The sequence below is a fragment of the Harmonia axyridis genome, chromosome 4 (assembly GCF_914767665.1).
Source record: "Harmonia axyridis chromosome 4, icHarAxyr1.1, whole genome shotgun sequence".
NCBI lineage: Eukaryota > Metazoa > Arthropoda > Insecta > Coleoptera > Coccinellidae > Harmonia > Harmonia axyridis.
In genome coordinates, this window is record NC_059504.1 from 22,237,402 (window position 1) to 22,265,292 (window position 27,891).

At 36.8% G+C, this 27,891-nt stretch overlaps 1 protein-coding gene across 2 annotated transcripts; it reads left to right on the forward strand.

The window, feature by feature from the left end:
* The first annotated feature begins 1,483 nt into the window (after positions 1-1,483).
* LOC123677621 (G-protein coupled receptor Mth2-like) lies at positions 1,484-27,891 on the forward strand. 2 transcript variants are annotated; one of them, XM_045614260.1, is made up of 7 exons: positions 1,485-2,392; positions 6,646-7,080; positions 16,857-16,935; positions 20,100-20,290; positions 23,151-23,322; positions 25,414-25,553; positions 27,636-27,891. In XM_045614260.1, exons 1-7 carry the CDS (start codon positions 1,672-1,674, stop codon positions 27,791-27,793), a joined length of 1,896 nt encoding a protein of 631 aa, XP_045470216.1. In that variant the 5' UTR covers positions 1,485-1,671; the 3' UTR covers positions 27,794-27,891. The 2 variants fall into 2 exon arrangements, with proteins under 2 accessions (XP_045470217.1, XP_045470216.1); XM_045614261.1 differs by lacking the exons at positions 23,151-23,322; positions 25,414-25,553 and having other exon boundaries at positions 1,484-2,392.

The window sequence follows — 27,891 nt, forward strand, 5'->3', positions numbered from 1 at the left end:
CAAGTCTTGCAAAAAGTGCGTAGAATCACTTTAAAGATCATGCGCAAGATTCTGTTATGTAATATGAAAACTATGTGTTACTGGCTCCAGAAGAGCTCCCCAAAGAAGAATATTGCAAAACAAGTGGACATAGACAAGGCTGTAATAAATATTAAACAGTGACCGCAGAGGTATTGAATCTCTAACTCTACGAATTGCAAGAAACGAACTGACGTAGGTTCGGGTATTGAGGCCTGTCGGAGGCCTAAGTAACAGAAATTCAATTCAAAGTAGTCGCTGGTGTTCAAAGTCATAGCCATTAGTCCGGGAGCCATTAACAGATATACATGATCAAGTTCCTCTCAAACGGTAATTAGTAGAATGCATCAGGTAATAGTAATAAAAAGCCTCGTGAACGTCAGCTGCGACTCTGCTGGAGGGGAGAGCGGCGGCAGCCCCCCAAACACGAAGAAAAAAAAAATAAATTCAGTCATTTCCTCCCAACTGAAATTTTGTCAAATTGTAGCTAACCCAATATCTAGACGAAAAAATACAATCAGCTGGCTATAGCATGGTGGATTATACGTCAGCTGGTGCCTCAAACATGAAAAAAAAAATTTTTCAATGACAGCTCTGACAGCGACTCTGATAATGAATCAGAGAGTGCCACACTCGCGAGAAAAGGACTTTCTCCACATGTTGCACAATAATATTTAGTTACTTCCACTCTCTGATTCAGTATCAGAGTCGCTGTCAGAACTGTCATTGAAAATATAATTTCTTTTTCATGTTTGAGGCACCAGCTGACGTATAATCCACCATGCTATAGCCAGCTGATTGTATTTTTTCGTCCAGATATTGGGTTAGCTACAATTTGACCAATTTTCAGTTGGGAGGAAATGACGGAATGTATTTTTTTTTCTTCGTGTTTGGGGGGCTGCCGCCGCTCTCCCCCCCAACCGAGTCGTAGCTGACGTTCACGAGGCTTTTTATTACTATTATCTGATGCATCTCACCAAGTATCTCTCGAGAGGAAATAATCAACCAAATTTGCACCTGGCTCTTGGACTAAATAGGTTGCAAACATTCATAGATGGTTCCTCAAATCTGTCGTGACGCGTCAGATCTCGTTGTTTCAATTAGAGTCACAGATCCTTGAGGCGCTCCAATGCTCACCAGACAACAAAGTTTGTTGTTGTTTTTGAAATGTCCTTTATTGTATAAATACTTTTTATGAGTTTTATTTCCGAGAAAATAATTGATTTATAACTCACGACATTTTTTTGCGATTACCTCCGCCTTTATGAAAAAAAAATCTACTCCCTTGAAGGAAACTGCGACCAAATTGATATTTTGTTCTTAATCCTATCAACTCATTTATTTAAAGTGATTATTGAGAAAAATGTGACCTTGAATGGAAGGGGGTGTTGTGCTTTACTTGTCTCAATCTCCCCTGCCACTGCAAACACAATCGATGAAGTTATATGCTTGGGAAGTAATTTTATATCACCATATCAATATAGTACTTTGTGAGTGTGATATTTAGCGATATCCAAAGCGTATTTACGCGAGCGCTTTACAAACTACCGGCTGATCGCTTCTAGCTTGTCGGCACCGCGCGCATTAGATACTTCGGTTTCTATCCATTTCGCATTATTTATTCTATGTAGTACTATATTTGCTTCTTTGACCATGATATCTTCCACGCTCTCGTTGTTATTGATATCTGTGAGCATTTTTATCACTCGCGGAAATTCTCAACCGAAATGTTGCGGTGTTCAGGAATATATCGTAGAAAATAGTGGGAATTTTTCGTGTATGAAACCGAAAAGTACCAGACGGACCGTGAACGAAACTTTCACAGAACGTGATTTTTTGAAGAAGAATACTAGTGGAAGTTGTTTGGAAAGTTCTTATAAAAAAAATGTTATTTTATTGGAAGTGAACAACGGCATTATCAAAAAACAGAAGGATTATGGAACTTTATTCTTTCCGAAATGTTGCCCCTTGAATCACAGCTACAATAGGAAAACACATGGGTGTCACAAAGACGCCAATTTCCTGGAATTATTGAAGGCGGATTCTTTCGTTTACATATCGCTCAAGAATTGCAAGATTATATCGGACGAAGTCTTCGAATCGATAGATGATGTGGAGATGAAAGACCTACAATTATCATTTTTGAAGAAAAATAGAACCTTGATGGAAGGAAGTTATTGTTTAGATTCTACTCTGGATCGAAAATTTGTTGTGAGAATATGCGAAGACAAATATGAAGGTATGGCTGTTTGCAATAAGATAAGGTGCATTCGTAAGTGCTGTGTTGATGGGAAAAGTTTAGTAGAAGATGTTTGTAAGTTCACATTCAAAGGAATTGATCTTCATTTCACCGATACGATAGACGGTCCTGATGGTGAGTACCTTGCAGATTGTGAATTACGAAAACAAATCAAGAACTTTTGCGCCCTTGTTTATATGCCATTTTGAACTTTAACAATACCCTGAAACTGATTTTTCTTTTTGAGAATGAGAATATATTTTTTGTTCTTTAAAACCTTTTGTGGAATTTGCATGGTCTTTGATCTTCAATTTGGATTTCGCAAGAACAAATTTTGCTCTTTAATCCCACCGCACTATTTCTATTCTGAATTTTTTCAATATGCTGAAATTTAGCAAATCATTATTTCCATTTGTGTTGAGATTTTATGATGAGGAAAGAATCAAAAAATCTTAATGCATATCTTTTATTTGTTTGTGGCCATTGCGGTGAGATAGCTCAAGTCTGTTGGTTGAGATGTAGTACACTGTTACTTCATAGTGTCCCAAAATTTATCATTTATCAGGTTAGTTGATAACAACCGACTTACGTCGATATTCTGGGATTTTGCAGTGTATACCCATGCCGGGCATACGTAAGTCATGACTAGACGAATGGTGAACTTGTAGAGAAGAAGCTTGGTGGAAAGAGACATTTTGCTGCTTTTGTTAAGTAGTAGTTGCAACAATGCCGCTGTTGTCTTTATCTTTTTCACAGCTTAAGATACGTATAGTTTCCAAGTAAGCATCACTCCCGTATACTGGGCCCCATTTTTCCATTCGATCCTCCTAGCGAACATTAAGACCTGTCCTTGGGGATCTTTCCTCTTTCTGCTGAAGGGAACAGCCTTGCTCTCCTTAAGGTTCACTTCAATTCTCCATCGAGCGAAGATTGAAGTCTCGAAATGGCTTTTTGAAGGTACTTGGGTTACTTCGTTGTCATTTTGGGATACCACGAACTGGCAAGAATGACGGTATAGTCAGCGTAAAGTAGCTTAGATGTTTTCTCCATTTTCGACACGTCGGCAGAGATCCTTGGGGGATTCCAGCTGTAAGTAGCCTCTCTGAAAACAGTACTCCGTTCACTTTGGATCTAAACTTGCGAGAATGCAGGTAAGAGACTACTAGTTGAACTATGGAGAGTGGGAAACAGTTTGATTAAGGCAGACCTTTGTACCATTCATTACGGATTTTGGCCAAATCCAAGAATACAGCCCCTGTGCTGTGACTTGTTTGCGTTTAAATCCATCCGTGATTTGTTCAACTACTCGAAGCATTTGTTGCACAATGTAGTGTTGGCCATGAAAATCAAACTGTTCCAACTGTATAATCTTCTCACCTTCCATTGTTGCCTTCAATCTCTTCAGAATTACCGCTTCCCTATACAAGAGAGTAGACTGATCGAGCGGTAGTTGTGATGCGGGAATTTAAGTCTTTGCCGGCCTTGTAGATTTAAACCACGTTAATTCCTCATATGAAAGTGCCTTAGTCTTAGCTAAGATGTCTAAAATAATGGTGTGTTCACTGACTAGATAATTCTTGTGACTCGGCTCAACATGGCTTCCTTTTCCTTTTTTTCCTTAAGGGGACGCCATACAAATAATTAACCAATCAAAAGCATCATTTCAAAATGTTCATTTGTTCTGTCAAAAGTAATTGTCACATGACAAGCGCTCAACGCGCGTTGAATGAGCGCTGGATAATTGGATACCGTTCACATGGTACGCGCTTGCTAAGCGCTGAAATGAATTTGAATTCTACATTTTGGTTTGAATCTTGATTCAGTATCAGATTTAGGTGAAAATTTAACTTTTTTAAGTTTTTATAGGTAATTATAGATCGAATAGTTTCTATTATTCATCAATTAAAACTGAAGAACTGGCTTTTTACTGAATCGTATTTGAAAAACAATTGAAAACATGTAATTCAATAACAAAACATTCATTTTATGAAAATAGAACTAGAGTAACTTTTTCTAGTTACATAGTATCATATCTTTCAAGACAGAGAAATTCCAGCATCCGTTGGCAATTTCGTCGACTTTCTTTTTTGTATCGTTCAACTACTGAATTAATACCTAAAAGGTGGTGAAAAAACCCTGGATCCCTAGGAAAGTCAATGTTTTTTACAATTTATTCAAATCGCTAAAAGTAATCTACATTCCAAATATGGTTATGCTCCGACGCGTACTTCCGGAGATACGAATTTTCGAAGTTTAAGAGTTGAAAAAACTACCCCTGGATCCCAAGGGCAGTAAATAATTTTTCCACAGTTTATTCCATTGCTAATAGTAATCTACATGCCAAATATGGTTATGCTCCGACGCGTACTTCCGGAGATACGAATTTTTCAAATTTGACAGATGATGATTTGAATAAAAACGTTGCTAAAATATCCCGATGTCTATAGAAAATCAATATTTCCTCCAACGGATACTCTGAATACTATACGGAACCCACTTCCTAAATTTATGTCCGATCTAGTGAATATTTCCATAAAAAAATCGTTTTTAACGGTCTGCTAAGTTTACACCGGTTTATTTTCAAACGGACGGAAAATTACATCAAATGTAGAAAAATTATTTGTCCACTATATATGCAAAAAATAAATGTTCTTTCCTTCCATTTCAAAATATCAAAAATTAATATAACACAAGGACAATATCATATAATTTTCCAAAATGTAAATTAAATTCAACAAAAAAGCAGCTTGAATACAGCTGTTTAAAGTTCTTCAGTAGACTGCCTAATGAAATCAAAGAAATAAATAATTATAAACCATTTAAGAGAAAGATATTTAATTTATTGTTAAATTTAGAACCATATAGTATAGGTATAGAAGATTTCTGCTGTTGAGTGGTAGGTGAATGTTATTTTCATTAGCATCTCCTTCACAGGATATGATGACGAGTTCTTCCCAAGCCCGTCTCCTTGAGTTTTTATCTGAATATACACTACTTGTCATGTCGCATATTACAGGACAATTCTCAATTTCATCTATGAATAATTCAGTATTAGGAGCGTCCGGTTCCACTTTGAAATATTTCTGACCGAACGGATCGAAGGAAAATACGTAAATACGCCTCTGGCATCTATCAGCTCGTGCAAGCGCGCTCATCTGAACGGCTTTAAATAAGAAACCTATGATCTCAATGCGCGAGCCAACGCGGGCTTACTACGGTCAAGCGCTGGAACAGCGCTCAACACGCGCTCCATGAAAGCGCGCGTTGGCAGGTGTAAGCTTCGAAGAAAATTCATGTATTTGTAATCGCGCGTTGTTAAAACGCGCGGTGAGCGCTTGTCATGTGAACGGACTCTTAGCCTCAAAACGCATTGACAGAAAACGTTGCGGAAATCGAGTGAAAAGGGACCAATACCATTGAAAGCCAAGAAGACTGGTTCCTTCCAAAGTCGCCACTTTAATCTTAAGGTTAAGGGTAAGTGAGCACACCATCTCACCAGACATCTTAGTCGTAGGATAGCATTGACTGTCAGTGCTACTAAGGCCTTCCAAGGAGGGTTTCTCAACGTCAAGTTATTTATGCCGTTCAGTCCCGGTGCTATTTTCACTTTTCTTATAGTTTTCTGCTGAGCCGATAGTTTGCCTAGTTTCCTTTTTCAAGTCTTTTATAAGTTTGCGGTTGACGTCCTCGATAGGGTCCAAATCCGCATTGTTGTAATTAGGGCTGACTTTCAAGGTTATATGTGTATGCTTCATTCTTCATCCTCTGAACTATATACCTTTCCCTGTGGATCGTGAATCGGTGGGGTTGTCTTCTTTGAAAAAAGATATAAATTCCACTTCTCAGCGATCATTTTGGACTTTTCTGAGGGCCTTCTTGACTCTAGCGTTCAGCTGATTGAACACTAGACGGTCATCAGTTCTGAGTGTGTTCTGAGCTCTACGCCTCGTTTTGTGCTTCTCTCTGATAAACTCCATGATATCTTAAGAAATCGAATTCTTCTAAATAGGGAATGAAGAAATTCGCGTCGAAGCGTCCAATGATATTTTAATATTCTTCAGCGGCGTAGCGTTCTTCATAAGTGAAGTGGAATTCTCACAGAATCCCACAAATACTTATTTAATTTAACAGTGTAACAGTATTTATTTGTGTAGGTATACTTTTTCGCTATTGTATTTCTTACTTTTCCCGAAATATCATCAATGTTTTTGGAATTATTCGTTTCCCTAATTCGTAATGATCCTGTTTTTCTTTATTTTCCATGAGATTCTAACAAAACAATTTGAGATAAATAAAAATGGCAAATTAAAAATATGAACAAATATTTTTAGTTTTTTCTGCTTTTAAAAAAAAATTCAATGATGAATTTTATTAATTTTTTTTTTCAGATCCTTTTGCAGTGATTACAGGATTTGCTGATGAAATGATGAGACAAAAAAGTACATCACACTTTTCCCTGGATAAATTTGGAACTTTTTCACTAGAAAATGGAAGTTCTGTAACCAAATATAACGTTACTAATCGAAGCTATTGTATCGAACATGTTCTCAATAACAATGAACTTGAGATCAATGGTTTCCATTTATATACATCGAAGGTAGAAGAAAATGAAGTAGAAACATTTCATAGCCGATGGATGAAACTTGTATCCTGTATATTTCTCTCTTTGACAATAGTGATATATCTTATATTACCAACCATGAGGAATTTATTTGGGAAAATTCTACTGAACTACTGTGTATCTACATTGATACTTTTTGCTTGCTTGACGATCGTTCAATTTTTTTTCGGGCACAATTCTCCTGTAATGTGCAAAATTGTTGGTGAGTACCTTGAAATATTAACTATTCTGAATTATATGACACTAGACAAGAGTGTGATACAATTCTTCCTTGTTCTTCTCATTCGCTGAAATTTGTCTATGAACAGTTCAATAGGAGGGGGGATAATGTTTAAAAAATTCTCATATAGAAGAAGTAAATGATAAGAATATTATGCTTCGGAATATAACACAAATAAAATGAATATATCTCCAAACAACACTATCTACTGAACGTGAAAATAATTGGAAATGAGAAAAAGCACTGACGTGGAGTCAGGAGCTATATTCAGTTATAATATCACAAGAGCATAGACAATATTCGATTATACACCGATTCACGAGACGTAGTTCGCGAAACATCACGAGAGCGCAGCTCGAGTGGTGTTTCGCGAACTACGTCGAGTGAAGAGGTTCGTATAATCGAAATATATTGTCTATGCTCGAGTGGTATTCGTTACGATAACGAATAATTTCAATAACTATAACCAAAGCACTGCATTTTGACAATTCAATGACATTTCACTGAGCTTTACTTTTATTTTTTGGCGAAGTTCCAAGAATGTTACTATGGAAATGATCACAATATGGCAGAAGGCGAATCACCAACACAATTATACCACGTCGTCAAGTAGTATATTCACTTATCAATACGCCGTAACTATGAGAAATTTACGGATTCTAATGGTTCATCGGAATATGACTTGTATAATCATATAAACACCCAAAATCTCAACTCCATCGATTGTGACCACAGAAATATTGAAAGATTCTTGCTCGATTTCCTTCTTCAATTTGCGATGGTCTGGTTAAGCTATCAATACCAAATTTCGTAGAGAGCTTGAAATGTTTATTTTAGTATATGTCAGTCAGTTTAGGTGAGAACAGATGGTGCAGACATTTTTCATAACTTGTTAGAATTGATTTATTTGATCATTTTAAATCCAATTTAACTGTGTTTGTTTAACTTTATGGGGAGTTTTTCTTCACGCTCGCCCACATTACGTTGTCTTGATACCACATTACCGATTGCGTCTCTCACATCCAGGAAGCGTATTCATAAATCATAGTCAGTCCGAGATTGCTTCTCGGTAAGATCATTTTTTTATTATTGCCTTGCAAAAGCCAGAAAAGAATATATATTTTTAGTTTCCTTGACTCTTTTGGTCCTCTCCTTGTCTTCCTTGTTATTCATGGTCCTCCTTTGTGTGAGAAGTCTCCTGCCTATGGGAGTGAAAATTGTAGTACTTTGCCATTCCTCAACTTACTGCTGCAAATATTCCACGTTCTTGTTCAGCATCGCATCATGACTAATTACAATGTCACATGTCACTGCTGCGATAAGCAGTATTTGAATCATTTTATAATCAGTTGCATTATTATTAAACACGATTTCGGAAAAGCATGTGTTGGAATGAGTCAATATGAAGTCCGCGTAATCAATTCGAAGAAATTCATTGCCTGGAATTCCCTCCTTGTTAGGTTATGGGAAATAATATTTTTGTTTTGGAAAACGTAATAATTTCCTTGCAAAAGGAAGTTAATGAGTCGAAGGCTTCCGTTTTGGGTCTGCCATCCAGTTCTCCGGATGAATGTACTAGAAGGATGGTTTGAGGAACTTCTACATTAATTTGAGCAGCGTCAAGAACGTAAATAATACCTCTTTGTTCAGAAGCAGAAAGTGAAGCTTCACCTGAGGGGGAAAAGTGATCGGGGACATTTGTTTCAACCTGTGGCAGACCTCGATCTGTGAAAGTGGTTATGAGTGATGTTAGGGATGTACGAAGAGTACTCTTCTTCTTCCGGTCCCATATACAACTTGTACGTTGGGGTCAATGTCCCATCTCTTCAATTAATGGCTGCCAAAGTTAGCATGTTGTTCTCCGCCATTCGAAATAACGTCTCTGCATCCTGCACTCCACACCAATCTCTAATATTTCGCAGCCAAGAGTGTTGTTTTCTTCCGGGGCCTCTCCTTCCCTCTATTTTACCCTGGATTATAAGTTTAGGGATAGAGTATCGGTCTCCTCGTAGAATATGTCCCAAGTAAGACACCTTTTTCTGCCTTACGATGTTCAGCAGTTGTCTTTCCACTCCGGCTCGTCTCAATACCTCCAGATTTGTCAGATGGTCAGTCCAAGGTATTCTTAACAATCTGCGCAACGTCCACATCTCAAATGCTTCTATGCGGTTAAGGGATTTGACTTTCAGAGACCATGTTTCTGACCCATATAGGAGCACTGGCCACACGTAGCAATGAACAACTCGCAGACGTAGTTCAAGTGGTAGCGTTCTCTGAAGCAGGAGACTCTTAAGTCTCGAAAAAGTTTCCTTTGCCATCCCAATCCTCAGCTTGACCTCCTCATCGCAGTCCCACTTTTCGTTAACCACGGCGCCCAAGTATTTAAATCGAACTACTCGTTCGATATCTTCGCCATTTAATGATATAGTAGCGTCTTTTATATCTTTTCGGCTGACAATCATCATTTTCGTTTTCTTGATATTAATGTTCAAACCAAATGCAGTGCCTACCTCGTTAAGCTTGTTGAGTAGAATCTGCAGATCTTCTATGCTATTTGCTAGAATGGCGGTGTCGTCAGCGTATCGGATATTGGTAATAAGTTTTCCGTTGATCTTTATACCTCTTGTTTCATCTTCTAATGCCAGTTGAAAAATCTTTTCTACATAAATATTGAACAAGATTGGAGACAAGATACATCCCTGTCTGACACCCTTAAGGATGTTGAAGGATTCCGTTGACAGTGTGTTGTTAATTTTAATTTCAGCCGTTTGGTTCCAGTACAGCTGTCTAATTATTTGGATATTCTTTTCCTCGACACCAATCTCACCTAGTCTCCGCAGTAACAGGTCATGTTTTACATTGTCAAATGCGCGTTGGTAATCGATGAAGCAGACAAACACACTCTGCTGTTGGTCGTAGCATTTCTGTATGAGAAGTTTCATCGAGAACAGTGCTTCTCTCGTTCCCAATCCTCTCACAAATCCAAATTGTGTTTCCCCGCTCATTTCCTCGCATTTACTGTATATTCTGGCGTGTATTATGCGCAGGAATACTTTTAGTGCATGACTCAACAGGCTAATAAGCCTAAAATCTTCACATTGCTTAGGGTTATTCTTCTTTGGAATAGCGACGAAGGTTGATTTCAGCCAATCAGTTGGAATATGTCCTGATTCGTAGATTTTGTTAAATAGGTACGTAAGCTGTTTTGTATTGACTTGCTTCAGAACTTCCGCATAGACGTTGTCGTGTCCTGGGCACCTATTGTTTTTCATTGTGTTTAAGGCTTTCCTCACCTCAGCTTCAAGTATTTCCGGCCCGTCTAGTTGGTGTGTTATTGTTGTTAAATTATCCCTATTGTCGTCAAACAGATCTGAGGCGTATTTCTTCCATGTTTCTGTCAGCTCTCCTTCCTCTAGAATTAGTTTTCCGTGTTCGTTATGGAGGGCTGACAGCGGAGTCTTCCTTCTTGTTCCTGTGATTTGTCTTAATTTCTTGTGGAAGTTGAAACTATCATGAAGTATATGCAGGTTCTCTGCCTCTTCGCATTCTTTGGCGATCCATAGTTCTTTCGCCTCTTTAATTTTCTGTCTTATAATGCGATTAATTTCTTTATAACGGTCTTGATGGTTCTTGGCAAGGCGTCGGTTTTCCATTAGGCTCAGAATCTCCTCTGTCATCCACGGTTTGTGTTTTGTCGTCTCCTCATAACCTATTATGGATTCAGTGGCTGCTTCAATGTTTGCTCTTAATTTTGTCCAGATGTCGTTGGGGTTCTCTTCTGTTGTGGGGTCAGATATCAGACACAATCTGTTGAGCTCCTGTTTCAAATTTTCACGTATGTTAGGCTCATGCGTTTTTCCTATATCAGGTTTTCTCTTTTTTGTTGGTTTTTTCAGCAGTTTGCATCGCAAGCTGATATTTGCGACAAGTGGGTTGTGGTCCGATCCGATATCTGCGCCTGGATATGTTACTACGTGAGTTATGCTGTTCTGAAATCTCTGATTAACCAGGAAAAAATCAATTTGGTTTCTGTATCGGTCCCCTGGCGATTTCCAAGTGTAAAGACGTCGTGGGGGGAGTTTGAAGTATGTGTTCTTGATCATCAAATTTTCTTCACGACACAAACGGATTAGTGTGTCTCCACGTTCATTCCTTTCTCCCAGTCCAAAAGAACCAGACACTCCCGCGACAGAGCCCTTTCCAACCTTCGCATTAAAATCACCCATAACCATGATGATCTCCTGTGGTTTCAGTGACCTCTTGACCTCCTGGATCTGTTCGTAGAATTGCTCGACCTCCGCATCGGGCTTATCTGATGTAGGCGCATATACCTGTATCAGGTTTATATTGACAGGTCTTGCGCCTAGTTGAAGGAGCATTATCCTGTCAGAACACGCCACCACATTTCTAACGGATTTGTTCATTTCATCAGTCAAAATAAATCCTACTCCGTTTCGGTGATTAGGGTCGTCATTGCCCGCGTAGTAAAATACTGCACCGTTCTTTTGACATATGCTACTACCTGGCCACCTGGTTTCACTTACGCCTAATATGTCTAGTCTAAGTCTAGTCATTTCTTGGATGGCATTGTCTAGTTTTCCAGATTCAAATAATGTTCGAGTGTTCCATGTACCTATGCGTTTTTTCATCATGTTAAGCCGGGGGATTCTTAGCACCCTCTGGTGATTTAACACCTGCCCGGGACTGAGGGCCATATTTCTTGATTTCCTTACCATGATGAAGAGAGTGGACAAAAGAGAGTACTCAAATATTCTAAAGTCTTCAAAAATAATTTTAATGTATTTATGTCAACGGATAGGACTCCCAGGCAGAGAGATCACTCCAACAGAGTAAAGACAAACAATGTAAAGCTCCTGGTGAAAATATTGAAATGAAATTCCTGAGAGGTATTCCAATGATAAATTCTTTGAACTAAATCAACCCAATTGCAATCGGAAGGAGCTCAATGGTTACTATCAGAACGTTCGAGGATTAAATATTATTTTTTTTGACTGAGACTTGGCTACAGGATGTATTACATAATAGTGCATTATTTCCCTTGGAGTATGAAGTGGTTTGACAGCGATTTGGTGAAAACTAGTTCATCCATTCATATCATCATATTCTGAATAAACTCTCTTATTATTATAATTATTATCTACTGGGGAGGAGTATTAGTTGCGATCCGAAGTGAGTATTGTGCGGAAAAAATTGATTCATCACTTTAGGCAGATTTGGTTCCTTCTATTGGCGTGGCAGCATATAAAATTAAGTGTGATTTCAGATATAGAATTATACTAGTGCTTTAGATTCTACCTAATATCGAAATTGCATTTTATGAATTTTCTCAAATATAAATCACTCTGTAAATTACTCAAATCTAGAATTATTACTGCATATAAAAGGTTTGTTATTTCTTTCGAGGATAAAATACGCACTGATCCGCCAGCTTTTTGGTCATTTATGCGGGAAAATAAGGATTTTCTCGTATACCTGGTGTTAAGAGCTATGGTATTGAGACTTTCACAGAACCAGATGAAATTGTGGATGCATTTGCTGCTCATTTCTCTGATGTGTTTGAGAGACCTGTTGATGATCTAAGGATGTCTTGAAGGCTGTCGAAAGAGTGTGTGGCCAGACCTGATGGAGTTCCTAGCTTTTAAGGTCAAGTCATTCATTGGTGTGTTTGCTGCACTTTTAGCTCATATTTTTATCTGCTCTCGAGGGATATTATCCTTCTGTGTGGAAACAATCCGAAATTTTTCCTATTTTTAAGAAGAAAGAGAGATATAATATAAAAAAAAAACTAACGACCAATTGCTATATTGTCAAATTTTCACATTTCATTGATTTTAATCATTTTCAAGTTATTTGAGGTTATATTGTAGGGTTCAGTTTTTTCATCTATAAAGCACCGTATTGAACCTAATCAACATGGTTTCATGCCAAAAAGGTTTACCTATACTAATCTTGCATGTGTTTCAAATAAGTGTTAGATTCATTGGATAAATCTGAACAAGTTGTTGAGACCTACTTAGAAGAGGGAGAATAATATGTTTTGTGGAGATCATGCAATCTTGCTCATTTGAGTTCTGTTTTACATCTGGCGTTACTCAAGACTCTAACTTGGAACCTTTGCTCTTTCTTCTGATCATAATTGATATTCTCGATGATATAGGCATTTTTATGTTGACGTAGAGTTACGTCAAATTGCTTTTTGTTAAGTTACGTCATGTTACGTTACATTACGTCAAGTAACGTTACGTTAAACGTAACGTTACGTGACTTCGTTAAGTTAAGTTATATATATAACTTACTTTACGATAACTTCTCACATTGCCCGGTCATTATGAATACTGCTATTATTTATTTGGGCCTTTGGATGTTATTTAGCTTATGTGCGACAAGTGCTTATTGATATATCTCTTAAATTCTGTCTATTTAGTGTTAGTGATTTTTCTATAAAATAAAATGCAGGAACAGTCAATAACTGATGTCAGTGACATGAAGCATCGTTTTAATGAACGTCTGGATGAATTATGTTCCTCAAAAGCTCAGAATACACAAATTCTCACAAAGCCTCAATATTTGGATTTAATAGAAAAGGTTAAAACATCTAGAAGCAAAGTGGTAAATAAAAAACCTGAGGATTATCAGCGTTTACGTAGGTTTGATGTAATGACTATTGGAGAGAAGGAAAAGTTAATAGTTCCTGTAGAGGAAGGTAAAGAGCAGATAAGATTTTACGTACATCGGGAAGAGATATTTCAACTCTTACATGATGCACATATAGCAATTGGGCACGGTGGTCGAAACCGTATGGAAAAAGAGGTAAATTCAAAGTATAAAAACATTACAAGGGAAATGATTGTCACATATCTAAATTTATGTATGACCTGCGAAAAAAAACACAGTGTGCCAAAAAAAGGTTTAGTTGTTAGACCGATACTAAGTAAGAGTATGAATTCAAGATGTCAAGTCGATTTAATTGACATGCAGTCACAAGCTGATGATCAATATAAATTCATACTTGTATACCAAGACCATCTTACTAAATTTATTCAACTTCGACCTCTTAAAAGCAAAAGAGCAGAAGAAGTAGCTTATGTGCTTTTGGATATTTTTGCAATTTTTGGTGCGCCCAGTATTTTGCAAAGTGATAATGGGAGAGAATTTGCTAACAGTACTATTAGCGAACTATGTAGCATGTGGCCCGAGTTGAAGATGGTGCATGGGAAGCCCAGACACTCTCAAAGTCAGGGTTCCGTAGAACGTGCGAATCAGGACGTGGAAAATATGCTTTGTTCGTGGCTAGAAGACAATAGCACCAGGAAATGGTCACAAGGTTTACGTTTTGTACAGCTAATGAAGAACAGAGCTCATCATAGTGGCATCAACTGTACTCCGTATGAGGCCATGTTTGGGACAAAGTTGAAAGTTGGTCTAAAAAGTTTTCTACCCACAGATGTTCTGAATAATATAAATTGTGAAGAGGACTTAGAAGTTTTAGTAAGAGATCAAAATAATGTACAGTCTGTAGAAGAAGGTCCTCTGCAAAATAAAACTGAGTCACATGTGTTAGCGGAGCTCCCAGGTCCAAGTCAACATGATGAGGAGGAACTACTTTCTCTTGATAGTTATGTTCAAACTGATTTACATAATAAAGAATTTCAAGAACCTTTCGGACATGAAGATTCTCCGGAAGAACCCTATGTGAAAAAAAGGAAAGCCGACATATTAAAAATTAGGCAGATTTCAGCAAGAAATCTAAAAAAACAAGCTGAAAAAATGATTCAAGCTTCTACCTCAAAATTCCCTGATGCTAAAAAAGGTGACACAGTTAGAGTTCGAGTCCCAGATGTCGACAGAGGTCGCGCCGATGGAAGAAATATTTTGGCATTTGTTCTTGAAGTAACAGATGCTAATATGTATAAATTAGGCACGAAACACGGAATTCTAAATCAACTTTTTGCCAGGAACCAATTTACAATATGTAATGAGAAGTTTATATATGATGAAGATATTCCACAGAGAGAGATTTCACTAAGAGAATGTGCAAGATTGTCATCCAAGACAGGGGGCCAAGGCTATAGGCGATGTAGCTGTAAAGGTGGCTGTAAATCCGACAAGTGCAAGTGTCGTAAAGAAAAAAAGTTATGTAACTCAAAATGTCACCAAAGTGGTAGCTGCTCTAATAAATAGATATTATTATTGACATTTTGTGTAAATATAAATTTGTAAGTACGTACATATCTAATACTTTATTTTTATTTGGACTTAACTTCTGTTGGTACTTATTTCATCGCCACCGGTTTGTTTGTCAGCATTGGAAATTTTATTTGTTATTTTTGTTTCTTACTTTGTCAGTTAGATATGTAGAAATTTGTTATTTTTTATAAGAAATATGAATAAAAATTATTCTTAAATTGCCCACTTGACTTTTAGCATTATCCAAAATGACCGGGCAATGTGATATTTGCAGCATAATTTATCATTTTGTCATATCCTTTTGGGCACTTTTTAAATTGCCCGGGCATTATAAACAATGCCCAATTATTTACATTGCCCGTAACATATATAATCTGTATCCCATTTGTTACCTTTCGGTGTATGGGTTTCATTATCTACATTTTCTAACTTAACAATAACTTAAGAATAATTCTTATTTGATCCAATAAATTTCTTCCATTCTGTCCTATTTGATGTCATCATCTCATCTTCCCTGATGCTTTTCTCTCTCTTCTTTATTTCCTCTTCTACCATATCCTCCCATGTTTGTTGCGGTCTTCCCCTTTTTGCTTTTTTCTCGACTTTTGCCTTCCATATTTGTTTGATTGGTCTCTCCTCCTCCATACGATGTAAGTGTCCCCACCATCCCAACTGCCTCTCACCCACAAACCTTTCCAATGATTTTATCCCTTATTCACCTCTTATGTCCTCATTTCTCTTTCTGTCCATCCTTGTAACCCCCTTCACTCCTCTCAAAAATTTCATTTCCACTGCCTGTAGTTTACTCCTCATTCTCTTTGTTGTGTTCCAAGTTTCACATCCATACGACAGAACAGGTCTGAATATCGACTTAAACACGGTCATTTTAGTTTTCTCTTCGACTTCAGTTCTTCTTAGGAATTTCTTATTAATTGTGTGGTATAATCTGCCGGCTTTTTCAATTCTCTCGTTAATCTCCCTTTCTTGACTTCCCGTATTTTCTATGTTCACTCCTAAATATCTGAAACATTTCACATTTTCAACTTCCTCTCCCTCAATTTTCCATCACTTTTGTCTTTCTTCTATTTATTTCCATCCCATATATCCAAATTGCCCTGTATTTCCTCCTTGTTCCCGCCATCAATACGATGTCATCCGCAAAGGCAAGTTAAGTTACGTTACGTTACGTTAATAATTAGAATTGCATTAGCTTATGAACCGTTGAGTTTTTAGCCAAGTTATGGCAATTCCTGAAATTTTCATCAAATAAGCTATGCAATAATGAAATAATATACTGGGTGTGTCATTTGAAATGAGGAAGTAGTAGTCTGTCTCCAGTAGAAGGTGAGATTTGAAAATGTTTCAGGGGCAAAGATCATTGCTTCAAAACTCAACATGCCAATTTTCAGCACAAAATTATGATCAGTTTTATATGAACGTCTAATAAGTCATCGCAGTAAAACTCCCTGTATATAGAAGGTCCTATTTCTTTGATTACACTTCTCGGAGCAGCTATTTTCATTCGATTAACACATTCTTCATTTTTACAGGTTTTATTTCAATTCTGTCATGTATGTGGAGTTTCACTTGGTTAAACATAATGTGTTTTGATATCTGGTATTCTTTTGGGTAAGTTGTAAATAAGGTACTATGTATATGCTATTAGATATTAGCTGAATGTGGAAAAAGAATCATGTTTTTCAAAATTGTTCAGATCTCATAATATTGTATGTCAATGTCCAAAATTGTACTGTGGTTATACACAGCGGTGGTACGCCCTATTGTCACCTATGCATCTCTAGCATGGTGGACAAAAACCGAGGAGGTCACCACACGCATCAGGTTGGCGTGTATTGGTGTCACAGGAGCTATGCGCACAGCTCCCACGGCAGCGCTGGAGGTCATACTAGACTTGCCTCCCTTACACCCACATGTGAGGAAATGCAGCCTGCTCGAAGCAATAAGAATTTCCATAATGGAAAGCTCCTTCCTGGAAACTGGGTTGGACATATGAGGATACTGAATCAATTAGATTCAAACCTCCTCGCGAAGCCATCGGATATTATGCCAACCACCTACGATTTTGAAACGCCCTTTGAAACGGTTATAAATGACCGTCCTAGTGCAATAAGTCTCGTAAATCGTCTGGCCAAAAAGTCATCCATATGGTTCACAGATGGATCAAAAACAGAGAAGTGCACCGGCATTGGGATATATGGACCTAAGCTGAGGATCTATAAAGCCCTGGGAAGTGAACCCTCGATTCTACAGACCGAGATAATGGCTGTTTATGTATACGCCCAGGAGTGTCTCAAAATGAATGAATGAATGAAGGGGGCGCATATCTACATCACCACGGACAGCCAAACCACGCTGAGATCCCTGGAATCGTGTTGTCAGGGGTCTCTGCTGGCTTGGGAGTGCCGTAACACCATAAAGCAACTGGCCAGAGGAAATAAGGTGACTCTACAATGGGTACCAGGGCACTGCAAAAAGTGCATCATGGTTAACACCTGCTGGACCTGAGCCTTTCTGTGGGATAGGAAAAGACCAATATAAAGCTGCGGTCCAGCTATGGGAGTTGAACAGCAGGACAATCCACTGGACTAACACTCCTAGACTTGTTCAGGCAAAGAAATTCGTGAATATTTCACCTACCTACGCCAAAAAGCTCCTGAAGCTGTCGCGAGCCGAGCTTCGGGTGATGGTGGGACTGCTGACGGGGCACTGTCGGTACAAACATCATTTGTACCGTATAGGAAAGTCAGCAGACAAGATTTGCAGGCTCTGTGGATCGGAAGCAGAAACAGCCGAACACTTGATATGCAAGTTTCCGGAGCTGGCTGGACTAAGAACCATTCACATGGGTAAGCCGGTTCTGGATACCAGAGAGGTAACGGCCAAGGCCCCTAAGGAGGTTGTCAATTTCATTAACGTCGTTGACGACCTCCCAGGGTTTCTATGAATGAGTAGGGTAGTGAACAAAAGATCTGCATGGTCGCAGTTCCCGGAAGGCTTACCGAACCAAAACGACACCATTTCAAATAATAATAATAATAATGTCAATGTCCAATCATCAGAATCACTTTGGAAATTTCAATTTTATTGGCCATAATTTTAGGCTAATTTATTACCCTATTGAAAAAATTTTCCCTCTTTAATTGTGGAAGAAATCGCGGGTTCCGCTAGTTCAACACGTTAAGCTCATGGGCGCCCGCAGGGGGGGGCCAGGGCGGGCCATGGCCCCCCCTGAGATTTTGGATGCCTCATTTTTCAGCACAACACCCTCAATATTACTTTCTCAATCCAAAGGGCAAGGAAAAAAGGAAAGTAATAGATTCACAACTATTTTCCGGTTTTCAATGGAATTACATACTATACATATAATCCATAATCGGCAGAGGTATTTTTTCAATTAAAAACTTTTTTAGGCGCGTTGAGCACTTCTTGGGTGAAGAAAAATCATGGAACCGAAAGCACTCCATGCGTGTCAATTTGTTTATAAATTCATCTTATACACTGCCGTAACCGTTAAGTATGGAACAAAATTCATTTTCAGCTAAACAGACCATTTTAAGAAATAATCCTGAAACATGTCGATTCTTTATTTTAATTTACAGTATTTTAAAATAATAATCTAATATACAGGGTGAATTACTTTCGAGTAATGACGTCAGCGTCATTTTTTTTTGATGGAATACCCCCATTTTGACTCAATTTTCCGATTACTCTGGCTGAGCAGATTCCAAAAATGTATCACATGTTGATTCCAATTGGTACAGGGTGGACAAAAATACAATAGTTTTGTGTGTGCTCATAAAGTGACGCGTAACATTCTTTATTAGTTAAATTAACAATATTATCAAAAATACGGCAATTGGTTTGAATATAACACCCTGTAGTTTGTTACATTTTTAGATTGATAAAAATGTATAAAAATAAGAAATAATTTCTTTCATATTCTGTCTGCTAGACCAAAAGTACCAAACATGTTTGGAAACAGCTCATTTTTATTAATCTAAAAATGTAACAAACTACAGGGTGTTACATTCAAACCAATTAGCGCTAGACAATAAGTATTTTTGATAATATTGTTAATTTAACTAATAAAGAATATTATGCGTTATTGTATGAGCACACATGAAACTATTGTATTTTTGTCCACCCTGTACCACTTTTAGTGATCTTTTGAAATTCAGAGTAGACGCTGGTGATAAATATAAATACAGAAATAGAAAGAAACGGAATACTGATGTCGCCTACGACAATCATGGATGCCTTATTGTTTTTCAATTATTTTCATTTTGCCCCCCCTGAGAAAAATTTCTGCGGGCGCCCATGGTTAAGCTAGCAGCTAATCATTTTTCTACGGAAAATCGGTTCAGCTAGCAGAACCTAGGTTTTTCTTTTCAAGAAGGTAAATTCAGAAATTTGGCTGTGGGTTCAAACGTGAGCCTTAAATCATGTTTTGTTGGTTCTGCCAGCTTAAAGTTCTGCTAGCTCTAGCAGAAGCCATGATTTATCCCACAATTGAATATCAAACATATTTCAATAATCAATTGGGTCATAAAATTATAGCAAAAAAAAATTCTTTCGGATTGTTATTGTGGAAAAAATGATGGGTGCATTTTCGTTGGATCTACAGGGTGAGTCGATAGTGCTCGATCGGTTTTTCCCAGAACGAATGTTATTTCAACTGATCAATAAACGAAAATGTACTAGATCATCGCTAAAAAGCCCGAAATTCATCGCTACAACTTTAGATCAATTCAATGAATCAAACTTCCATACAGAACCCCAAGGACAATGTTTGGACCACTAAGAAATGAAGGGAAACGTTTACTGCGATATAGTTATTATGGTTGGGGTTTTCCCATAATTTGGGTTCTAATAATAGGAATATGTAGTGCGACAACTGTAATGCCTGAAGGAATGCATCCTTACATTGGAGAAAAAAAATGTTTGCTGGAAAATTCTAATACACGTAAGATTTCTTTTTGTATATTAAGTATAAATTTCCATTCCATTACCTACTTTTTTCTAACTTCCAATATAGATATGCTGTATGTAGTTTAGTTTTTCCTCCTGTTACATGTTCATGTTTTTATATTATTTTATTCGAAAAAAAATAAACTTAAAAAAATTGGCCAACTAGCCCCGGTCTCCCCTACATAACGTCAAAAGTCTCGAATACATTTTATTTTATTAAAGAAATGTTTCGTTAGGAAAAACAATACATTTTTTGAATGTTATTGGTTCACAAATCTGAATTTTGTAGAAGTTTTTTTGATAGAAAAGTATTCCTGAAAAACTATCGAATGTTTGAAAAACTCTTAAGTAGAGATATTGATAAAATTCATTAGATCAAAAAAGAAATAATTGAAATAGATAATACCACAAGTCAATAATTACAGCCTCGGAAGTGGTGATGAAGTAACAACCGAAAGAATAGTTATTTATAATAGAAGTGCAGAAGGCATTGATACTCTTCCACGAGTTCAAAATTCAATGACGAGTCACGAAGTACCGAGTTTTTGGATAACGAGAGTTAGAAAGAGTGTCATAGGTATATTATTTTATTTTATTATTTTTAAAAAATCAATAGAATATTTCCATAAATATCGTTTACTGATTTTTGCATTGAAATTGTGGATTGGCAGAACAGTTTTCTGCATTACAAATTTAACAGATAAATAGATATATTAGTGACGGGAGAGCTCCGAGTAGCATATATGATAATAAAATATAACCATGAGATCTGTGTGAATCTGGGATATTCTTTCACGGTTTTGTTCTACAATGTTTGGCAGAATGATCGGATTTGCCACAGAATTATAAAAATGATTATCTGGGCCGCCTGCATCCAAGCGCGGTCATAGGAGGGGGGTTCAAGGGGGTCATGACCCCCCCAAAATGGAACCACCTAACACTTAATATGCGTTTCAAGCAGAAAAGGTACGGAATGGTCCCATCAAAAAACTTGAAGCCCATAACGACAACCCACCCAAAATTTAAGGCTAGGGCCGCCATTGCCTGCGTCAACATCAAAATTGTAGGTACTACTATTTCTCGTATTGTATAGAGACTGAAGTACTTCGTTTACAAAAAATATTTCAATTATTTTATTATTTGTTAATGTGAAATATTTCTGAAGGGGTCTATTTTATAGGTTCTTCAACTTTGTATAATAGCAGATTTTCTTAAAAATATTGATAGTGAAGTAAAGACTCATGATTGATGTTTCATATATTTAATATTCTATTCAAATTGCATGTTAGGTCACCAACAATATTACAACAATAGTTATTTTTATATCAAGGTTGTGAAATTACTGTTTAGCAATCGAGAGGAATATTGTGATAAGACCACGATATAAGTATAATCACTATTTTTTGTGCAACAGTACATATACAGGGTGAATCAATAGTCCTCGATCGGTCGATAACTCTTGGAAATTTTGGGTTAGGAGAATGATTCGAATTTTGACGGAATCGACAATAGGTATTTACTTAGCACGAAAGCATTATTTTTGACTCTACAATCTGATCCGAGAGTGGTGAAACACGATACCACCCTGGTTTTTTCAATGGGAATGCCCAATTTTGATAACATACTCATAATCTCCTTGAAAGTCTGTTTACGAAATACCAAACTTGTCATTATTTATTTGTGGTACTTTTTGACCTAGGCCACTTTTTTCGACAAATTTTATGAATCATATCTTGATAACCGTTCGAGATAATTGTATGATATTGTTTATTGGACCGAAAAGTTTTCCAGTCCTCTGCAAATTTACGTATCACTCTAAAGGTGGTCCGAAAGACACAGCAAAAATGACTTTCAAAAAATGTCAGTAACATTTATTCAAATGGTATTTCCTATATTTTTTTTACCTATCAGATACCCTAGTGAGTAGTGTCTATTTTTTGTTGAGAAATGTTGTGCCTAAAATAAATAGTTTTCAAAATGCTTCTGACTTAATGATTTATAAGGGACTGGCAGTATAATTTCCACGCACACAGTTTCACAGGGATAAGATTACTCAACTATACCTACTTAATAATACTACTAATAATACCAATGAAAACAAGCCAAATCAAAGTATTCATCGAAATATTTGGAAACATTCGTTTTGATTGAATGAAATGGAGACTACGTGAAAAAAACAGAAATATAGTCTGAATTCTCTTAAGGAGTTCGAATTGACTGCATATTTTCAGCATAAAAAGTCACATCACTATTTATCGCTCATAAGGTGGTGTCGTTTTTCATCCCTTTCTTACCAGCCTTTAGAGTCAAAAATAATTTAAGCTTATGCGCTACTATCTTTTCCGTCAGAATGTGAATCATTCCACTAGACCAAAATTCCAAGAGTTATCAGCCGATCGAGCACTGTTCACTCATCCTGTATAAATATAGTTATAAAATATAAGGGACAAAAATTCGAAATCTTTGGATACAATGTCTTGGCTTTTTTTATTGAATTTCCTACTGACATTTAGGAGAAATATTTTTCAATTCGTGATGTCTGACAATCATTCTCAATGTCGTGCACTACTTCGGAGTTAAAAACTAAAGATGTGGTCGATTCTGCTATTCAGTGTTTGGTACCAGAATAATCCAAAAGTGAAAAATGGTGTCAAGACGTGGTGCGATAATCACCGATATTAATTTTCACAAATAGTTATGGCAAATCATTTTTTTTTATTTCATTTGATAATTTCCATCGAGAATCCATTGAATATTTAAAAAATAATACTTAATCATAATCTTCATTTGCATATTATGCTGCCGAACATAACCACACTCAATAACTGGATATTGAAATTTTCGTTATTTTGCAGGACCAGGGAATTATTCCTTCATTATATTTTACACTGTACCTCTACTCATACAACAAATAGCCAACATCGTATTTTTCATCAAAACTGTTTCATATTGTTTGAAGATTAAAATAGAAATTGGAAAAATGAATGACTGCGAAAAAAAGACAGCTTTACATACAGGCAAAGACAGGTGAATTGAACATTTTACTTTCAACGTTATTCCGATTACATCAGAAATGGAAATCTTTCTTTTTTTATGTGAGCGGGTAATTTTTTAACGTGGGTATAAATGCGAAATACTAGGAGTAGTGCAGAAAATATGGCGAACGGTACATGGAAATATATTAAGCAGCTTACTTTACATTCATTGAACGTCACGTTAAAAAAAAACTGAAAACATTTGGTTGAGAGAATTTAGACATTTCGGGAAATTTTTCTATTGTGGCCCTTCGGCAGGCGACATTGCCACATACCAAATGTGTTTCACCTGTTTTATTTTGAGGCACAATTATGGGTCGTCGATACAAAAAGAAGTTGGATGCAAGGAAATATAGTAATTATACGGAAAAAACACTAATCCGAGCAATCAATGCAGTTCGAAATGAAAACATTTCAATACAGAGAAAGCTTCCGAAGTGTTTACAACATTTCCAGAAGAACTCTGTGGAATAAAATTAACAAAAGATATATGGGCGAACCCGGAGGCATTAGTGCACTAACATATACCGCCAGCGCTTCATTAAATTGCCAAAAAACCCATTTTTGAGGCATTGGCAAACTTGCACCGATTTGCGGGTCACTTTGCCAAATTTTTAAAATAAAAAAAAAAGAAGTGTGCACCTTTTCATCTGATTCTAACCACAGCAGTAGACAACTAAAATGTTCAAATTGAACATACTTTGCACAGGACTCATTTCACAAAAAAATTAAAAATAACACCAAGAAAACTATAAAAAGTGGCGCAAAGTCACACCGCTCTACGGTACCTTCATTATTTTCAAAGAAGTACTGGTCGATCACTCAACAAGACCCTATACAGTGACGTTTTTTGGGTGTAATGATCTTTCAACAGTTAAATGAAAATTGTCAATGGCCTATGTACAACAATTGTGTTAGTTAAAATCGAGGTTAAATTAGCCATGGAGTCAAAAATGTGCTTAGTCGCAGAAGAAAATTCAAAGCGAAAAATCGGCATCCAAATGCTGTTATTCAAGCTCCCAATCGGCATATGTTCTACGCATTCCATGGTCAGCTGCATGTAGTTCTTTCGTCAACTGAACTTTATGAGGTTCACGCATAGCGTGCCGTAAGAGAGGCCCAAAAGTGCGCGCCGAGGAATGGATAAATTTGGATCTTCTTCAACACTTATACCAGCAATATTTTCGGTCGAGCGTGCATTTCGATCACATATGAGCGTTGAGACATCAGTAAAATATCCAGTATCTTCGAATTCTTCTTACGAACTGAACATATGTCATTGAAAGGTTTGTGAAATCTGGATCACGACTTGGATAACCTAGTATTAGTCTATACTCTAGAGTAATAAACATAGATAGAGGTAGCATACATCATTTTCATTTGAAAGAAGGGACGTGGAAATGAAAACACTTTCATTCATTCATAGAGTAATGAACAGAGATAGAGGGAGTATTTGCCAATTTTACATGTCCCCAACATGGTTAGATTACGTTGTCGGATTGTAATATATTTTCAAATTCACAATTTTACTATATCGTTATGAATGAATATTATATTGAATGAAATATATTTATTTGAGTGATTCCCAATTCAATATGCAAATGTGAATATTTAGAATCCGATATTTTTCCTAATTTTAAAAAGTATAATAAGCAGAATAATTATTATTTTTTGTATCTACTGCTGAAATCCAAGGTTTGGCAACTTTTGCTCTCCTAGTGTCATCGGTTGTTTCGCGTCGTTTGGCGCGCTTGAAGTTTGTTTTCTGAATTTCTGATATATTTAGGTATTTATTCCAATATATTTTGAGTTAATATGGAACATTGATTCACTATAGGACATAAGACGTGCGTTCTTTGTGGAGAAACTCGCGAATTGAGTGAAATATCGTATCACTGATATGTTTTCATTTCCGCGCGCTTCATGTCAAATTTGATAGTTCATGTTGGAGACAAAATTTGCTTACTGAAAATGACATATGCTCCCTCTATCTATGTTTATTACTTGTTATTAATCATCACGATAAAAGTATTTATGAAATATCTAAGCTAAATGATTTATAATATTCTCATCTCCTCCACAGATTGTCTTTGATAATTAAACTAGCTGTTATAATGGGTATAACATTCCTTTCTGAAGCAATCCTGTCTCTTTATGATTTTACAAAACACGGTGTTACTACGTATATAGCGACTATTTTTGAATGGATCGTCTGTTCTCAAGGTGGGTACATGTAGACACACCTTGACACCTAATTTTCTAAAATTTGGTTGGGTTTTCAGATATATACTTCCCCAAGAAATTAATTCAACACCAAAAATTAGGCAAAGGTTTAATATACATTTTTATCAAAACTATTTGTCTGATTATGGATTTGGACGTTCCTTCCTTATGACATTTTATATTCTTCTAGCTAGACGTTGGTGTAAACTGTATGCCCATAAAAACCTATATTTTATAAATACCAGGTGTATCAATTGTAGCGTATTTTTTCTTAAAATTTGTAATACCTTGTAGAGTGCCTTATCTTTTCTCAATAATTTCTTTTTCGATTTACTTCATTATATTTCTTATTACTGTTTATAATTATAACAAATTTTATGTAAAAAACCACTCTATAAACGTCCAAGTCGGACAAGTACCTAGTTTTGACGAATATTTCCCTCCTGTCAAAAATTCTATGTATGTGGAGAACAATAATTATCGAAAATTACAGCGATACTTACATTGTAGGAAGCGAAACTGCACTGCGATAATTGTTCTGTTCATAGATGCATAGTTTCTATGCATCTTACACACTCCGAATCTATGGCATCTATGGAATCTATGTTACTTTGACAAGTTAACAGTTTATTCGGGAAATATTCCCCCGAATTACACTCGTGCATCAAAATGACAGGATAATTTCGCATTCCAGCGTGTTTTCTTTGAACAACTGCATTCGGTCATTTTCATTTTTGGAGAAAGAGCCCTCCACCTTCGGTGTACAACTTTCCTTTCGCCGTTTTGCAATAGATGACTGTAGCGGTAAGTGGAAGTCGAAATAAATAGTAGATGTCATACATTAGGCTGAGGTATTTGTAAACATAACGCCATCGAAATATTAGTCGATTTGTATTTGCATCATAAAGCTAGTCTCGATTAAACATGTCAACTTACGAGCCAAATTCTCTTCATTTGCGGGAGTTGTTAATTTTCTGCTTCAATATGAAGAAATCTGCGGCTGAGGTTCATCGAATGCTCTCAAGTATCTATGGTGAGGCCGCTATTAGTGAAAGAACTTACCAAGAATGGTTTCAATTCGCTTCAAGAACGGTGATTTTGACGTCGAAGACCAGCGTGGAGGTGGAAGAGAGGTTTTCGAAAATGTAGAATTGAAGGCATTACATGATCAAGACTCGTATCAAACGCAACAAGAATTGGCAGGATCATTGGGAGTGACGTAACAAACCATTTCAAAACGCCTGAAAGTCGTGAAAATGATTCGGAAACAAGGAAATTCGGTGCGGTACGAGTTGAAGCGGCGTTTGTTTGCTTGTGAACAGCTGAACGGAAGGTATTTCTACATCGCATTATGACTGGAGATGAAAATGGGTTCATTACGATAATCCCAAGAGCAGAAAACCATAGGGATATCCCGTCCATGCTTTCACGTCGACGGCCAAACCGAATATTAACAGTTTCGAGATCATGTTCAGTATTTGGTGGGACCAGTTCGGCGTAGTGTAGTATGAATTGTTAAAACCGACTGAAACAATCATAGGCGATCGTTTTCGAACGAAATTAATGCGTTTGAGCAGAGCATTGAAAGACAAACGGCCGCAAAACAACGAGAGATATGATACAGTGATTTTACAGCATTGACAATTTTCGACCCCATGTTGCGAAAGTAGTCAAGACATACTTGGAAACGTTAAAATAGGAAGTCCTACCCTACCCGCCGTATTCTCCAAACGTTGCTCTATGGGACTATCACTTGTTTCGATCAATTGCACACTTCCTGGCTGACCAGCATTTCCGGTCTTATGAAGAAATAAAAAATTGGATCAATTCGTGGATCGCTTCAAAAGATGATCAGTTTTTTCAACGCAGGATTCGTATGCTGCCCGAAAGATGGGAGAAAGTGACCGGCGATGGACAATAAAGCCTCTAATTTCGGAAAAAAACGGCGGAATCAAAGTTGTACATCTATGTATATTAAACTTTTGCTTACTTTTTAGTGGTGTGTTAATTTCTTTGGGAAGTGTAATTCTTTATCGAGTAAAAGATTTGCCGATAAATCATTTTATCGTTTTTTTTTTACAGGTATATTTATATTCATCATTTTCATTTGCAAGAAGAAGGTTTACTACGATGTATGCATAAAACTTCGGATAATGAAGGCCAGGAAAGTTTCAGTAACATCAAATATTTCTACTAACGTCAGTTTGTATACCTTCGAAGCAGAGAAGAGTACAAAATAACGCGCTGCTTGGAACGATTCCTATAATTCTTAACTACCATCGCATGTAAATACAGTAAAACACTTTAATGTTTATAAAAATACACACATAAACACCTA